A 19,217-nucleotide genomic window follows, 5' to 3' on the forward strand; every position below is an offset into this window, starting at 1 on the left:
TCAAATCCACAGGATATTCCTCCACTATGTGTGGAGAAATAAGATTCCGAGGGTTGCTTACAGAACCCTTCAAAGGCCATACACCAGAGGTGGCATTGCGTTCCCCAATATCTTCCTATATTATGAAGCAGCAAGACTCACCCATATCTCTGCATGGGGATTGTTAACTGAGAAGCCAGGCTGGTATAGGCTTGAGGAACAGGCCTTGCCTCCAGGTTTAACCCTTAGGGAAGCCATATGGGTCCCTAAACACATGAACCTTAGTAGGCAGATTGATAACCCTATTGTTAAACAGACCCTTGGCATGTGGTACAACCTTCGGCATCATATTGGAATCTCCCTGCATGCATCCCCCATTCGTGGTTTGGGAGGCCTACTATGGAATGCTCCAACTATCCATACGGATTTCTGGCATGAGAAAGGGATCATGCAAACATCCGACTTATATGTGTCGGGAGCCCTTGCTTCTGCTGCTCAGCTGTTTGGACCCCCGGGAGAGAACCCACTGTGGTTTCGCTTCGAAAGGTTCCGAGTATTGAGCCTTGTTAGATCTAGAGGCTTTCCCAAATTAGCCTTGAGAGAACAAACCAAATGGGAAATGAGGTGGGCCCAAGGCAAGGTAATGCACAGGCCGCTGTCCTTCCATTATGCAGCTCTCTTGTCGGATCATGCGGCTAATCTCCCATGGCAGCTAAGGGCCTGGTGCAGAGAACTAGAGGTTACAATCTCAGATAGTGAGTTTTCCTCAGCGATCTCGATCACAAAACACATCCTTCATTGTGTGACAGTTCTAGAGACATATATAAAAATGACACTGAAGTGGCACAGGACTCCAGTGAGACTGGCAAAGATGTATAAAACTAACAGCCCACAATGCTGGAGAAATTGTGATCAACTGGGTTCGGACACACATATCTGGTGGTCTTGCCCGAAGATTGCGACTTTGTGGTCGGATGTTTAGCTACTTCTCAGGTCCCTAAATATAGAATTATGCCTATTCCACATTTTTCCTCGCTCTGTTCCTATATCCACTAGACGGCTACTTGTCTACATTCTGGCAGCAACTAAATTGTGTATTGCTCGAACCATATCCCCTGACCCTGAATGGAGTCTGTGACCTGGTGAACAATTTTGCCAAAATGGAAAGATTTGTTGCTGGCGAAGCCAATAAGCTGGAGGCATATTGGGAGACATGGTTGGATTGGACTACACACCAGTTAAAGGCAAACGCAATCTAGTGTCACTTTGGGACTGCATGCCTGAGGCTACTTTGTGGAGATTTCTCTCATAGTCCGCTCTAATTAGACTTACCGAGAGGTTTTTTTTTGTTTTTTTTTCTCCCTTTCTCCTTTTTCCTTCCTCCCCATATGTGCCCCCCCCCTCAAACAGATCCCCTTTCTCACCTACCCTATTCGGGTAGACTACTCTAATTTGTCCATCATACTTAATCTGACAGTCAGCACACTCAATCCTTGATATGCATATATTCTTGTTCGATTAGCATGCGCGCTCTATTTAAGAGCGAATGCAAGTTCTTTTGGTACTCCCCAACTTACTCAGAATTTAGAGAGCCCTTAGCCTCTAGACATTTACCCACTAGGCCCACCCCTTCCTGTATACCTCCTCTGTAAGGTTTAGGCCTGGGTTTAACAGTTGACATGTGTCATGAGGCGATGGAGGGCATGAAATTTTATCAGATATATCGGGTAACTTAATGTTTTAAGGTTTAACATATTTGCGCACGAGTTCTGCAACATGTAATTGCTTAAGTTTTTGTTAATTCCTTTTCCCTGACTATGTACAAGTTGCTTAAGGTTTCCTTGATCTGCATGTATTGTTTTCTTTGCAAATTCAATAAAGAAAAATTAAAAAAAAAAAAAAACTAGTTTACAATCGCCTAACCCACTTCCTGTCCACCAACTCCTTGCTTGTCCCCCTGCAATCTGAATTCTGCCCAAACACTCAACTGAGACTGCGCTTACCAAGGTTGCTAATGATCTTCTCTCTGCTAAAAGTATTGGCCACTACTCTATACTCATCTTACTTGACCTCTCAGCTACCTTCGACACAGTTGACCACCCCCTCCTCCTACAGACCCTTAGCTCTTTTGGCCTTTTTGACACTGCTCTTTCTTGGATTCACTACTATCTTTCTCACAGGTCTTTCTCTGTGTCATTTGCCAGAGACTCCTACTCTCGAATGCCTCTGTCTATTGGAGTACCTCAAGTATCTGTTCTGGGTCCTCTACTCTTCTCCATTTATACTTCTTTACTGGGTAAACTTATCAACAGTTATGGTTTCAAATATCACCTCTATGCTGATGACACCCAGATCTACCTCTATACCCCTGCTCTCTCTCTGTCCTTTCTCATGTCAGCGACTGCTTATCTGGTATCTTTTCCTGGATGGCCTCTCACCACCTAAAGATTAACATGTCCAAGACTGAGCTCCTACTAATCCCCCCTCAAGCTCTACGCCGATTCCTGACTTCCCTATCCCTGTTGACGGCATCACTATTTCCCCATCGCCCCAAGTCCACCTTTCCCGTCGCTCTGTATCTGCTACACCTCTCTGTGATTCCCCTCATTGGCTGCCCATCACAGCAGAACTAAATTCAAAATTCTCACCCTTATATACAAAGCTCTCACCAACGCCGCTCCCCACTACCTAAGTATACTCCAGCCTGCCCACTAAGATCCAACAATGACCTGCTCCTTGCATCTTCAATTATCACCTCTTCCCATGCTAGACAGCAGGACTTCTGTCGTGCAGCACCTACCCTATGGAACTCTCTTCCTCGTGCTGTCAGGCTTTGCCCTAATCTTTCTTCCTTTAAATGCTCCCTGAAGACTTTTTTGTTCAGAGAAGCCTACCACCCAACTCAATAATAAATTAATTTCACTTCCCTCATCTAACTCTGCATTAGCATCCTTCTCAATCTTCCAGTCCTCACCTCCTGTTTCTCAAGTCAACCTCCTACCCTTCTAGAAAAGGGAAAAGGGCCCTCAATTCCTGATGTATGTGTTTGTAAAAATGTTCCTGTCTCTTACAAGTTTTATATCATTGTTTTATTTAAATTAATTGTACCCATGGACAGCGCTGCGGAATATGTTGGCTTTTCACAAATAAAGTATAATAATAATAGGTATTTCTAAATAGATATTCCTATATATATCTGTATATATCTTTACCTATGTATAATCATGTATTTATATATATATATATATATATATATATATATGTATAGATATATATCTTGTACCAAAATACCATCATATATATCTATACTATAATCACGTTTGTAACCCGTCTGTTGCCGTTGGCAGTTGCGCACGCATCCTCAAAGGAATGTTGGCAGCAGAAGCTGCATCCAGGTGGATTCCGAAAATGGCAGGGTGGTGAAATAATTCACCGAAGGTGGATTCTTTTACCACCCGGCCATTTTCGGAATCCACCGGGATGCAAGTAAGGCAAACAGAGCATTGCAAAAAATATAAATAACCACCCGCAATAAGTATTAAAAAAACAAAAACCTAACCGTCCACAATAAGTAATAAAAAAACCTAACCGCCCAAAATAAGTATTTTTTTTTTAAAAAAACTGCCCGTACGAACTATTAAGAAAAAAAAAATCCAAAATAACAAAATTAAACCTTATTCCTATAAAAATAAAAAAGCCCCCGAAAATAAAAAACACCCCTTAATCTAAGAATAAACTACCTATAGCCCTTAAAAGAGCTTTTTGTAGGGCATTGCCTTAAAGAAATCAGTTCTTTTACATAAAAAATAAACAAAGCCCCCTAACAGTAAAACCCCCCACCCACCAAACTCCCCAAAATAAAAAAAAACCTAACACTAATAAACATAAACTACACATTGCCCCTAAAGGGGCATTTGTATGGGCATTGCCCTTAAAAGGGCATTCAGCTCTTTTTCACTGCCCTTAAAAGGGCATTCAGCTCTTTTGCAAATTGCCCAATAAACCCTAATCTAAAAAAACACGGTTTTCAGAAGTCCGGCAGAGAAGGTCTTCTTCCAGGCGGGTCCATCATCCTCACCCACAGCAAATGCGGCACGGAGGTCCGGAGCGGTCTTCCCAGATGAGGCGATACTCGGCGGCGGTCATCTGTCTTAATCTGGAATGTTTGTTATTGTACATTTTACTTGATCACTTTCACGTGTAGGATTATATATTGTGGATGCATTTGTTGATTTGATTGCTTCAATCATCCATTGTTCACAAAACTGTCATTATTTGCGATATCATCACACTTCTTTTTTTTTCACTATTACGCATTTTTTATCCACGTCATTGTCTTTTTTGGAAAAACCGGTTTTGATTCCCATATATTTTTTGAATTTTTGAATTTAAAAATCTTTTTTGTTTTTTTCTCACATCATTTTTAACATACAATTTTCACTATCATTGTCACATATTATATGCACAATTAGTTGTGAACTCACGTCAATTTATTATTGTTGTAAAGCACAGTATCTGTTTTAAAGCACATTCTTGATCCTTTGGTGGGCTAACCCCCCCCCCTCCGTCATATTCTTAGAAACACTTATTCGTTTATGTGATGATCCTCCAACAGGGGTTCCAATAGTATGTTTAAACTAATGGATGGTTAAATTAACCATATTTTAACTGTTTTTATATATTGAGATATTGTAATAAATTTTTAACATATAGAGTGTGATTCCTGATTATACCTAAGCCCTAGGCGCTCCTATTTATCCATACTTTTTTGCCAGTTAGGTTTTTAGTGTAGGATTTTTTTAGGATATTATCTATGGGCAATGTTGAGCATCAATGTGCGCTCCTATCATAAGCTTGCATAAAAATTTTGTGCTGAAAAAAAAAGTTGCACTAACCAATCCTAAGCAGCCACATAGCCCACTGCAAACACTAGTAACCCCTAAACCACCACAACCCCCCATTGTAAACTACCCCCTAACCTAATCATCCCCTAACCACCACAACTCCCTATCGCAAAAAAATCCTATGCTACAAAAACCTAACTGCCAAAAAATGTTTTATGTGATTATAGGTCTTTTGCCAGTCTAAACAAAACTGTCAAAAAAAGTATGCCCATTAAAATTACCTAGTTCCTCTTAAATATTTAAAGGTTCTACCTATCCACCCCCCCCCAAAAGAGATGAGGAGAAGCTTTCTCTGTATTCTGCTAGACAGACTACTGTGATGACATTTACTGGGATGGTTAACTTCATCTCAAGTGTTAGATCTCCTAAACCTTTGCCTATCTTATCTAATAAATAGTCCATGGTGTTTATTGATAGATATTACATATACAGAATTCACAAATATTGTACTTTCTGTATAAATAATGTTCATAGTTTCAGCAACCAACTTTTTTATTTGCCTTTCTTCTCTAGAAGGGCAGCAAGTTAATGGCAGTGTTTATTGATATGTAATTCATTTTAATATGAACTGAATATGGTTTTCCTCTCCAATTTTTGTTTTTTTCTGTATTTCTAATTCAATACATTAATGACCAAACACAGCTTCTATTAATGCATATTGGCTAGGAAAATAGTGTTTCTATGGCTGACTTTATAAATATGATACATTTTCATGAACATGAATCACCGACACAGAACTCTAAAATGTATGATAAATGGGTAGTCTTTATTACATCCTTGTTGCCACTGGAAATGGATTCTCATGACTCTCCAAAACACACATGATATGTTAGAAGGTAGGTCTTTTTCTCAGCTGGAGTGGATATTTAGTTGAGGCGTTTAATGGTTTTCTATTTTCTTTTATTAACCAGTGAAGGTACGATTATTTTATATGTATAGTTAATATGCTGTTTTTTGTTGTTGAAAGTTTGGGTGTAGATCTCTTGTGCTTATGAATTTCCTGTTCTGGGGGATGATCAGGCATTTGTTTACTTTAATGAACTGTAGACGATGTTCAAGGATTAACAGAATCTCAAAGAAGCAAGAAAAGAACACAATAATTAGAATTACTGTCTGAAAGGGTTTGATTTATCAAGCCCTTCGCCTGCCTATGACTGCAGGTTCTCACAAGAGCATCTGCAGTCAGTATTTATCAAGCAGCGGTCATCAGACCGCTGGTTCCTATCCTCTTCTCCACCTCTTAGATAGAGAATTTCAATCTTCCCGGTCTCGTCCGACCGGGGAGATTGACAACTCCTGCCCACGCGTGATTGGTTGTGCGCGGGCAGGGGGCGAGATTGCACACACGCGCAAAATATCGTTTGCAAGCGATCTTAAATTCTGGCAGCGAATTGCTGCCCACCAGAGGTGTGCTGGGGCTGACAAGTGCAAATATGTACACCTCTGTATGCCCCTGCTTGATAAATCGAGCCCATGGGGTATATTTATGAAAGCGTCAACTGAAAATATGCTGGAATTCCACGTTGTAATTGTCGCAAGATCAACTAATGCATCAAGATCGACAAATGTTGAAATTTGTGACGTAACATACGATCCCGCAATCTCAATCTGATGCAGATCGATGCTTATGTCATCACAGATGTTCCGAATACACATTTGACTCTATTTGACCCTTTTCCCAATTTATCAAATATTTAACAGGTACGCTTGCGGCTATTCTGACGCAGAGTACCTAGTTTTCAAACTGCCACCCTTTAGGCCGTGGATGCCATAGAAATCAATGGGAGTCTGAAAGCACTGAAAGCTTTTGTTCGATGCTGCAAGAGAATGAATTATATTAATTGATTTCTATGGTTGAAAAAAAGTTATGTTTACACCTAACAACCTAACATAAACCCCAAGTCTAAACCCCTAATCTGCCGTCCCCGACATCGCCGACACAAATAAAATGTATTAACCCCTATTCCGCCACTCCCCGACACCGCCGCCACTAAATAAACGTATTAACCCCTAAACCTCTGGCCTCCCACATCACCACCATTAACTAAACCTATTAACCCCTAAACCGTCAGCCCCCCACATCGCAAAAAACTAAATTAAGCTATTAAGCCCTAAACCTAACAACACCATAACTTTAAATTAAAATTACAACATCCCTATCTTAATATAAATTAAAACTTACCTGTAGAATTAAAATAAACTAATTTTAAACTATAAATTAACCTACCCTATTATACTAAAATTAAATTAAACTACCAATTAAATAAACTAAATTACATATTAAAAACCTAACACTACTAAAATTATTTAAATATACAATTAAACATTATTACAAAGTACTAAATTACAAAAAAACAACAACACTAAGTTGCAAAAAAAAAATAACAAACACTAAATTACGAACGAAATTGCAAAAAATTACTTTGGATAATTTTTTGTTTACACTTAATCTAATAGCCCTATCAAAATAAAAAAGCCCCCCAAAATAAAAAACCCTAGCCTACAATAAACTACCAATAGCCCTTAAAGGGGCCTTTTGTAGGGGCATTGCCCCAAATATATCAGCTCTTTTACCTGTAAAAAAAAAATACAACCCCCCAAATAAAAACCCTAACTCTAAAAAAAACCTAAGCTACCCATTGCCCTGAAAAGGGCATTTGGATGGGCATTGCCCTTAAAAGGGCATTTAGCTATTTTGCCTTGCCCTTAAAAGGGCATTTAGCTCTTTAAAAAAAAGCCCAAACCCTAATCTACAAAAAAAAAACCACCCAAAATTTTTTAAAAAATCCTAACACTAACCCCCGAAGATCCACTTACAGTTCTGAAGTCCCGACATCCAGGCGTAGAAGTTTTTATCAAGGCGGCGATGTCTTCATCCATCCAGGCGGCAAAAGTCTTCATCCAGGAGGTGATGTCTTGATCCATCCAAGCAGCGAAGTCTTTATCCAAGTGGCATCTTCTATCTTCATCCCGCGGCGCGGAGCGGGTCCATTCTGAAGCTATCCAACACAGAGCTCCTCTTCTTACGGTCACCACCATAAACTGAAGCTTCAATGCAAGGGAGGTGATTCAAGATGGCGTCCCCTGCATTCCTATTGGCTGATTTGAGTGTTAATTCAAATCAGCCAATAGGATGAGAGCTACTGAAATCCTATTGGCTGTTCAAATCAGTCAATAGGATGAGAACTACTGAAATTCTATTGGCTCATTTAAACAGCCAATAGAATTTCAGTAGCTCTCATCCTATTGGCTGATTTGAACAGCCAATAGGATTTCAGTAGTTCTCATCCTATTGGCTGATTTGAACAACCAATAGGATTTCAGAAGCTCTTATTCTATTGGCTGATTTGAACATATGTGTCTTTTTGCGATGTGGGGGGCTGACGGTTTAGGGGTTAATAGGTTTAGTTAGTGGTGGCGATGTGGGAGGCCAGAGGTTTAGGGGCTTATAAGTTTATTTAGTGGTGGCAGTGTTGGGAAACGGCGGAATAGGGGTTAATATTTATATTAGTGGCTGCGGTGTCGGTAGCGGCAGATTAGGGGTTAATAGGTTTATTATAGTGTTGGCGATGCGGGAGGGCGGCGGTTTAAGGGTTAATAGGTAGTTTATGGGTGTAAGTGTACTTTGTAGCAGTTTAGTTATGAGTTTAGTGAAATGGTATAAATAAAGTTGGGAAAAACCTGAATAACAGCGTCATCGATGACTGTTAGTTAACAACAGTCCGTTGCTCATCACCCTGTACTTGGTGCGCATGCTTTTGACAGCTTTTCTCATAAATATGGAGATCGTGTTCAGATTCGCGGCCGCAAAGTTTGGCGATGTTAGTCGAGTATATTGACGCATGCGAATGCAACATAGTTGACGATTTTATAAATATCCCCCTATATGTGTCTTGCATGTTATATTGTTAACAACTACTATGTGGGATAACATTTCTCTGTTCTACTAATTTCTTGGAATAATTTAAAAAAAATGTTATAACTAAAGTAATAAAACTCAGCAACACACTTAGGAGTTGCTAATAGTGTCAGAGAAGAAGGATCTATATGCCAATATTGTATCAGATTTAATTTTTAAATAACTAAAAAAATGACCCTCTAATTACATTCAAAGTTGTCAATCCTTATCTTATAGAAAATAAATTTATATGTAAAGGAAAAATAGTGTTTGTTGAAGTCTCCTAAAATCAAATTTTCCAGAGAGAACAATATTTGGCTAGGATTCTGCAAGCAAAGCAAATTTCTTTTGTGTGTCACCCCCCCCCACCCCAAATCAATTTCCAGGACAGCAATGTTGGTCATTTTGGGAGAAGACACTTGAGTAAGTATGATAAAGAGTTTAATATATACTCTAGGTATACAAGAACTCTGAAATAAAACAAAGGTAGACTACTGAACATTTATTTTAGATAGAGGTTGGTACAGGGGCGGGACTACCATTGGTGCAGCAGGTTCAGTGGCACCAGGGCCCAAGAGCTTATAACAGGCAGGCAGGCATGTGCAGAATGTGTAATGCAGGGGAGCCTTTTATTAATGCAGGTTGCAGGTCAGTCTCTCTATCTATCTACAAAATCATTAAATAGGGCAGTATGAATATTATTACTATTTCTTACTACTAAATTTTCTTTTGTGTACCAGGGCCCACCGTTGAGAAGGTCCACTAGTGTACTTTTGGCAGCTACGTATACTACATAACTTTATCTAGATAATTTCCCTTAGGCTAGTTAGCCTTACATATCAACACAAATCATGGTTGTTTAACTCCAGTTGTAGGCTTCATATATCTTCAAATTTAAAAAATAACCAAAAACATCTAGAGAAACATCTAACTTTGCCAAGACAACGTGCAACCCAAGTCACTCATAAATGTTCAGAAACTATAGCAGATAATTAATGTATATCCAGAACCTGGGGTAAATTTGCTATAAAATAAAACATTTAACAGATTCACAGAAAGAGCACAGCTGATAAACAGGACTATCAGATTAAGTAAAATGTTTGAAACTGTCATAAACAAAAATCAGGTAACACAAACTGTCCTGATCCAGTAGCGTGTAGCCTAATTCAATAAGATGGCAATCCTTAAATATTGGCCTGCAGCACAGCGAGACATTTTGATTGCAGCTATATTTTAAAAAGTGAAGGGTGGAGTGGACAATAGTGTAGCTAGTGGGGTTGGCAAGGGACATAAGGGATGTTGAGTCATGTTTAGGTGCTGAGGTAGTTAGGAGAAGAGGAAGAGGGAGGGATAGAGTTATGTGTAGGGGTGGCTTTGTGTTACCTATGGGGAGAGAACCAGAGAGGTATGAGGAAGTTGTTAGAGTGTCCTAACTCCTTCTTTTCAGAAGGCTTAGAGTGATGAGGAACGGTATAGTAAGCAGAAGAAAATTAGCTCTAATGAGAGCATATGTACAGAGAGTTCCTCAATTGGACAGACCTATTTTGAAAAGTAACATCTTCCTGGGACTTTGGATGAAATCAGGGAGATATGCATTGCTACTTTCAAAAGAACAGGAACATGGAGAGCATGAAAAACCACTGATAACACTGTCACTTGATGGTTCAGAAGATGGCAATGGAGACAAAGCACACCAGGCATATCTGAGGAGGTCCACCAGTTCCTTATTTGCAGTCATGAGGAGGAGCTGCTGAAGGACATGATTTCTGCATCAATAAAGTTTGTTAAATCTCTTGAAAGGAAATCGTTCAAATACAAAATGTTAATGACAGTATACAGTATATTTAACAATATTGACAATATAATGATCTTTGGCTTGGTTTAAAAGACTGATACAGCTTTATTGGTTACAAATTTAAAGAAATATTGTATTTAAACTTTTTTTTATCATGCCTATTTAAAAGCAGCATTTGCATGTGTTGAAAATTGTATTTTTTCCAGAAATAATTGGTTTAAGTTGAAGTAAAAATTAAAGTTTAATTTAAACAAAGTGTGCAATTTGAAAATACGTTCCTTTTAATTCTGTAGTCAAATTGACTTCTTCCCCTGAGTATCCTTTCTTGAAACCTAGGTATTTCCATGACAGAATACCTAGATAGGCTTCAGTGAAATGCATGTCTAAAGCACTATATGGCAGCAGCATGTGCATCAAAGTATTCTTACAAACATTGCTGCAAATACAAATGCTATATAGTGCTGAACATGTGCATGCTGGTGAATCTATCTCAGTATGCTCTCATGGAAAGGGGCTAAGTGTCAACAAGGATACCAAAATAAATACATTTTACAACAAAAGCAAAATAGAAAGTTTTTATTAAATGGGACACTTCATCTGAATCATTAGACTTTAAATCCGACTTCCATGCACTTTAAGTAAAATGTGTAAGTTTAAAATGAAAATAATAAAATATATATTTTTTTTAACTTCCTGGTATTCCTCCTTGGCTGATAAGGATAACACCATCTGCATTACTAGAAGAGAACATGAGTTTTCCTATAAAAAAATAAATAAATAATAATAATTTTGAAATGCGCTTTTTGATTAATCAAATAAATATGTTGACTACAGTATCCCATTAAGTGCTATTTCCAACATGTTTATAATGTGTTCTGATTCCCAACCATAAATCTAAGTCTCTATTATAAAATCCCACCAGTGCCCTGCCCCCTCAAGATAAAAAACTAACCAATGTTTTGGATTGCATTAAAGTGGTACGCTATTAAAATATACCAAAGTGTTCTTTAAAATATATATCACCTGAAGTTGGAGCGGCAGTTGGGTGTTTGGAGGGATAGTGTAATAAGGGACATACTTGGATCTAAAATATATTTTGTAAAGGCACTACTGCAGTGTTTAAAAAGATGCATTTTTCTTTCTTACAGGGATATGATATCCAACTATTGAAGCATAGCTGTAAAAAGCTGACTAGATAATATCACCTGAACATCTCTATGTAAAAAAGGAAGATATTTACCTGAAAATTTCCTAAGTATTCATACCCCATTATAAGGGACTTTAAGCAGCCAATCAGGATACTAGTCCCAGGACTTGCAAGAGAGTGTGCATCTGGCATGTGTAGGCACAGTCATGTTATTACCCTATTCAGTTAAAGGAAGTTTACTATGAAATCTCACAGGATTGCAGTGAAATCTGATGAGTTAACAGCAAAGCAAAGCATTACCCAGCACTTCTGATGCTGATTGGCTGTTTGTTTTTTTAACTTGCAGTTGGACAGCAGCTGAAGTATAACTGTTCACAGAGCACTAACTATTGTGACCTAAAGACATTTTGAGGTAAAATATCTTCCTTTTTTCTTCTGTTAAATGGGTCACCTTTTTAATGGGGTTAATTCAAACTGAACTGGAGCTTTTTTGTAAGTATATTAGATTTGTATATGTTGAACTTGATGCACTTCAGTCTTTTTTCAACCTCATTTACCCATGTTACTATGTTTTTTACATAGAGATGTTCAGGTGATATTTTCTTGTCAGCTTTTTACAGTTACACTGCCTTGCTTTCAAGTGTCCCTCTTCCCATATAGAGACCAAATTGATTACATTAGAAAAAAAAATATTAAAAAAATTGTAATGTAATTAAAATTTCATTGGTGTCAGCGTTTATGATCATAGTAAACAGACTTTTTTTTTCTTGCTTTTGTTTTGGGAATTAATATAAATGTAGTGTATTCCCGGAATTAAAAAAAAAAAAAAAAGAAAAATATAAGATGTTAATTTGTTTTAAAAATATTTAGACTTAGTTGAAATGTTATTTCACATATTCATTCACAATATAAATACCTTCTAACTACAAGTTGTTTAGTCCATAATAATCTATAAAAATTGAACACTTGTGTTTATTACGATATAGGGCAGTAGACAATTATAACAATATGTTTTCAATATGTTCTTAGAGCTATTTAAATTTTCAAAAAAGATATTTATAACTTAAGCTGTTTTTTATGTAAAATAAATCCATTTTCTTATAATTCAATTTATAATAAAATGATTTACATTAAACATTTTTTAAATACATTATGAAAAATGTTTTATCTGAAATAAAATATTTATTTACTCAAAGAGAAATAAGCAAACGTTTTGAAAGCTGCATTTTTGCAATATACTTGCATTAGCACGAATGTTTCTAATCATAACTGTCACTGTTTTAATGACATACACACATATGCTGCACATGCATTCTTAAGCAAACACCTCACCTGCTGAGAGAGTCAGTGGCTTATATTTTGCTGAAACAATAGATTGTACTAGAAATATTTTTTATAAAAAAAAAATCTGAAATATAGAAATGAACAGAGGAATAATGCATTCAATAATTAAAATGTGTTTTTTTATTTAACCCAAATGCAACATTAAATAAACCAGAATGTAACATAAATGCTGTATTTCTTGTAATGTAACATTTGTAAAGTAAATTACAAGGAACAACAAATATTATGCCATTGAAATATTACAACAGAGACAGATTCCAATTCTTTCTCTCTATATAATCTCTTTTTACCTATTAATTAATTATTATTATCTTCAGTGTTGAGTTTGTTAGTCGTACACAGGACAACTGTATATTGTTTTTTCTAGAACCAACTCTCCTTTCATAACTGTAATTTTAAATTTATTGTAATTTTGGTATTGGATTAAGATATGGTGCAATAAATAAATATATAAAAAAAAATAGTTTCAGGGAATCAAACCTAGTGTAAATCAGAATTCTGAGGTCAGATTCATGGGAGGCAATCAAAATACCAAAACTCAAAATCCCTAATACTAAGATAGAATGTTGAAATCCAGAAAGATCATAATCCCGAATGTCAAAAATCCCAAAAATCAAAATGCAGAAAAAACAAAATCCCGAAAATCAAAATCCTGAAAATGCAAAATCCCTAAACTTAAAAAACCTATAGATATGATGTGCTGTGATGTCCCCATATTCACTAACATTTTGCCTCCGCCTGGGGGTTTCATTGCCCAAGGTTCACTTGGGGTGGATGCTGGAGGATCGGAGGGGCGCCCCCTTGAACCCTGTATTCAGAGGTAAAAAGATAGTGAAGATATGGACTGCTTTCGAGATTTCAGTATTTTACAAGTTAGGGATTTTATTTTTTTGGCATTTTAAAATTCGGGATTATGTTGTGTCTGTATTTTTATGTTTCGGTATTTAGGACTTTGGGATTGCGGCATTCCGTCTTGTGTACTTCGTTCTTTTGATAGAGACCCCAAAAACATTTTATGTCTATAATATGAATGTTAACTAATGACCCTCCTTCCTTAAAGAGACAGTAAAGTCATAATTAAACATTCATGATTTAGACAGAGCATACAATTTTAAACCACTTTCCAATTTACTTCTATTATTTAATTTGCTTCCTTCTTTTGTTATCCTTTGCTCAAATGTTTATCTAGGTAAGCTCAGGAGCAGCAAATAACCTAGGTTCTAGCTGCTGATTGGTGGCTGCATATATATATATATATATATATATATATATATATATATATATATATATATATATATATATATATAAAATGATTGTCATTGGCTCACCCATGTGTTCAGTTAGAAACCAGTAGTCCATTGCTGCTCCTTCAACAAATGATACCATGAGAGTTAAGCAAATTTGATAATATGAGTAAACTGGAAAGTTGTTTAAAATTGTATGTTCTACCTAAATCGTGAAAGAAAATGCTGGGGTTTCATGTCCCTTTAATCAGTTGGCACTAGAAAAATAGTAATATTAACATCAATTACAATAATAATAATGAATTGATTAGTTGAATGTCTATTGCATTGTTTGGATGAGATTACCTATGAAATCATTACATGTTGTTTATCTTTGGCGAGCCAGGCTATTATATGCTTTATTTCAGTTTCTCAACTCCAGTCCTCAGGACCCTTAACAGGCCAGATATTCATTATATCTTAACTAGAGAGCAGGTGAAATAATCAGCTGATCAGTAACCATGGTTACTATCCTGCTCTCACCCTACAGATAATTATTTCACCTGTGCTCTAGTTAAGATATAATGAATATCTGGCCTGTTAAGGGTCCTGAGGACTGGAGTTGAGAAACACTGCTTTATTTCAATAAGACATTGTATCCTAAAATATTCTGTCATATATTAAAGAGCACCACTTTAACATGTTGAATTTGTTTTTTTAAAATAAAGTGAAATAACAACTCTTTATACATTTATTTAAAACAAGTATACATCAGATCACTCATTGGCTGACAGGTACAAATGTTTATTAAACCAACAAACATTAGCATAAAGGTACACAATTAAACTGATGCATTAATTTCAATATAAATTTAAACAGATTTTGCATAAACATTTTCAAGAAAAAAATCCTTAAATACGGCTCTTTCATGTAAATAAAATATTTTCTGTACAATGTCCCTTTAAACTTTCAACCTTCTAAGTACTGTGGAACAAGCTAAATTTATTTATGCTCCAGTTTACCAGGTGTCCAGTATTTAAAGGGACAATTTAGTCAAATTTAAACTTTCATGATTCAGATAGGGAATGCAATTTTAAACAACTTTCCAATTCACTTTTATCATCAAATTTGCTTTGTTCTCTTGGTATTCTTTGTTGAAAGCTAAACCTAGGTAGGCTCAGAATTTTTAAAACCTTGAAGGCCGTCTTTTATTTCAATGCATTTGGCAGTTTTTCACAGCTAGATCGTGTAAGTTCATGTATACCATACAGATAAAGTGGATTTACAAGTGAGAGGGGCCTGATTGGCTAAATGCAAGCCTGTCAAAAGAACTGAAATAAGAGGGCAGTCTGCAAAGGCTTAAATACAAGGTAATCACAGAGGTAAAAAGTATATTAATACAACCGTGTTGGTTATGCAAAACAGGGGAATGGGTAATAAAAGGATTATCTATATTTTTAAACAATAACAATTCTGGAGTAGACTGTCCCTTTAACTGGATAGTCTGGTATTTCCACTAGCTGTTCAGTCAAATCTCAGGTGTGATTTGAGTCCTTATTTGGGCATTTTGCATGCAAAATACAGGGTCAGGGCCCTGATATGAGGTCTGATGCAGGCATTTAGTTGAAATATGTTTCAGAACCTTGTGTATGGTCTGGCTTCTGATCTGACTTATCTGAGGTTAAATATGGGCACATAACTCACAGGAGCTACAGGGCATTTGGTGATCTAATCTGGAGTGTGAACATGCCCACATTGTGATTTCCAAATATCTATCTCTAGTCATCCAGTGTTATCTTAAATAGATATAAACCCAAATTGTTTATTTGATGATTCAGATAGAGCATGCAATTTTAAGCAACTTTCTAATTTACTCCCATTATAAATTTTTCTTTGTTCTGTTGCTATCTTTATTTAAAAAAGCAGGAATCTAAGCTAAGAAAGCCCATTTTTGGTTCAGCACCATGGATAGCGCTTGCTGATTGGTGGCTACATTTAGCCACCAATCAGAAAGCACAGCCCAGGTGCTGAACCAAAAATGGGCCAGCTCCTTAGCTTAGATGACAGCTTGTTCAAATAAAGATAGCAACAGAACGAATAAAAATTGATAATATGAGTATATTAGAATGCTTCTTAAAATTGCATGCTTTATCCGAATCATAAAAGAAACAAATTGGGTTTAGTATCCCTTTAAGGACAGCGGCCAGCCCTAGTTTTATATGTTTCATAAATGTAAACTTCACTGATATCTGAACTGGAAGATAAACCTAACTGATATATTCATACCAAGGCTTTCAGCTACAATAATTCTTTGCTAATTCTAATGTGCATGCTCAGTACTATTTACACCTGAGTTTATCTTTAATGCATTGCAGAGTAAAAACTTATTGATATAATTTCGAAACACTTCATCCCTTATGCCATAAATTAAAGGACTAAGAAACCTTGGTAGACACATCAAGAAAGCAAAGTTTAATACAGGCATGAATTCAACATACGCTCTGAGATACATTTCTGTAAGCGTATAACTGAAAGCAAGCATACATAACATGAGCTGGACTGCATGCAACATGACGGTTTTCCCAGCCTTGGATGCAGACTTGTTAGAGTCAATGCTTAAAGCAACCATCATGATTTTTATGTAAGTGACAATAATTATCAATCCCACTGTAGAAAAGGTGAATGTATGAGTGAAGAAACGTATATTGTTTTGAGCTGCAGTAATTGTAATTTGTTGTCGGGAACATTTCAATGAAAGGGAGAAATAGCTTTTGTCTACAGAGGAGCTTAAAAAAATAAAGTCAACAAAATTAGGTAGGAGTCCTACAACCCAAATGAGCACAATGGCCACATTAGCACTTAGTCTGTTACTAAGCTCTGCATGTCGAAGCGGAAAGCAAATAGCTGTATAGCGCTCAAGAGACATGACTGCCAGATTGTATGGAGTGACCTTAAAGGTGGTTGAAGACACAGTGACCAGAATGTAGCAAATTGGCACAGGAATTAATACCAGGTATGTGGCAGTAAAATGCAAAAAAATTGATAGGACAAGATATAATGTATCACTGAAAAGCATGTGGGCAAAAAGGATGTAGCGAGCATTCTCTCTGACACAGGCTGTGCTGAAGAAGACCTTCAATATACCTCTGATGAAATACAAGTAAAAACTCAAGCATAGGACCATGAAGAACTCAAGCACTTGCCTCAAAATATTATGCGTTTGACTTTTGCTGTTGGGATCAAGGATCACAGTATAATTCTCCATTGTTTTGTCTGCAGCTGATTCTTTATGCGTTTTTGATTGTTTTTATAAAGATGGGTTTTCAAATTCTGAAAAACAAAAACATACTTTAGAGAGATAGGAAAGTTAAAATTAAACTTGCATTATTCAGACAGAGAATGTGATTTTAAGCAGTGACTTACCCTCATAAGAGGCAGGTGAGGCAATGCCTCACCTGTTAATTGACAGAAAAAGAGTTTTTTTTTAATAATGATTGTATTAAAACATAAAGTGTCAAGCAGTGCTGGGTCCAATCTTGGTATCTTATCTTCCATACATGGAAAAAACAGCAAGTCTCAAACTTTTCAGAAATATTCTACTTTTTAGGGATCCTCTTAGGACCTGGGATTTGGCTACCACTTATCTTAAAAAGTCCTGCACATTACTCAAATGTATCCCTATAAAGGGGAAACCCTGACTTCCCAGCAGGAGATGACACGCAGCTGTTTCAAGTCTGGGAGGGATACTAAAAGTGGGGGCCATGCTAGATCAGATTACACATTCTAACAAGTCATTCACTTCAATGCAAAGAGAATTCGACATACCTAGGCAACACTTTTATGCGTACCTACAACTACGTCATTATGTAGTAAACATGGCTCAAAGGAATGATCAATTTTAGTTGAGCTTTCCCTTCTGCATTTCTTACACTCTTTTTAACATGGGTAAATTTTCGATCTCCAAGATTTATCAAACACTAGTGAGAAGACCATATGATGAAGTTAGGGAAGCGGTGCGGGGTTGGTGGAGGGCACTCTTAGACTCAGACTTGACATGGGACATAGTGAAAGGAGGTCGGGAGAAACTCAAAGGAAACTCAATTACGAATAAAGATATATTGTGTTGGGCCAAGTCAGAAGAGGGCAAATGCTCTAAATGTCATAGATCCAACCCTGATCTCATTCATTACCTCTGGGATTGTCCCATGATTAAACAGTTTTGGGAGAAGTTTACACATTGGGTCAGGAATATACTCCATATACTAATTAATCTCCAGGTACAACATATTTTACTACTACACTGGCAGTACATACAATCCACCTACAATGTTACTCTTACCCTAGTTATGCTTATTGCCAGAAAGTGAATCCTCAAACACTGGAAACTACAATCAGGACCATCTTTTCCCCACTTCTGGGAAACACTAAAACAGCAACTATTTATAGAACAGCTAGATGTCAGAATAGATGTCGGGGAACGGCTGGCCTCCTTTCTCCGCAAGTGGAAGCAACTGATACAAACTTTAGAGGTGGTGGTCCAAAAAGATTTACTGACACCCTTTTTACAGTCTGAGATTTTTCTGATGGAATCTCTCCTCAGGGGAGAGTGGACTCATGTCCTCCCCAGATAAGTAAGCCCCCACCTCCTATGTAAATTAAATTTACATATTTATATATATATACACTGTATATATATATATTTATTTATTTATTTATATATATATATATATATATATATATATATATATATATATATATATATATATATATATATATATATATATATATATATATATATATATACAATTTTCTTTTTCCTCTCTCCTCTGTGCCTCTACCTTTACTCCATATTTTGAGGTTTGGGGTCCAACAGGTTTGTTTTCCGACCAGACCAATGAGTCTGGTTATCCTGGTGGCTTGTTCCTTA

The 19,217-nt window shown here is 36.7% G+C and overlaps 1 protein-coding gene across 1 annotated transcript; it reads right to left on the reverse strand.

Annotated features, from left to right (window-relative positions):
• Positions 1-16,610: 16,610 nt before the first annotated feature.
• Positions 16,611-17,555, reverse strand: LOC128652682 (odorant receptor 131-2-like). Its single transcript, XM_053705612.1, has one exon. The coding sequence runs from the start codon at positions 17,553-17,555 to the stop codon at positions 16,611-16,613; it is 945 nt and encodes a 314-aa protein (XP_053561587.1).
• Between the last annotated feature and the right edge of the window lie 1,662 nt (positions 17,556-19,217).

The sequence above is a fragment of the Bombina bombina genome, chromosome 3 (assembly GCF_027579735.1).
Source record: "Bombina bombina isolate aBomBom1 chromosome 3, aBomBom1.pri, whole genome shotgun sequence".
Lineage (NCBI taxonomy): Eukaryota > Metazoa > Chordata > Amphibia > Anura > Bombinatoridae > Bombina > Bombina bombina.

Bases quoted from the DNA above. Each gene is read 5' to 3' on its own strand.
- LOC128652682 (XM_053705612.1), bottom strand. From the start codon at position 17,555: ATGGAGAATTATACTGTGATCCTTGATCCCAACAGCAAAAGTCAAACG.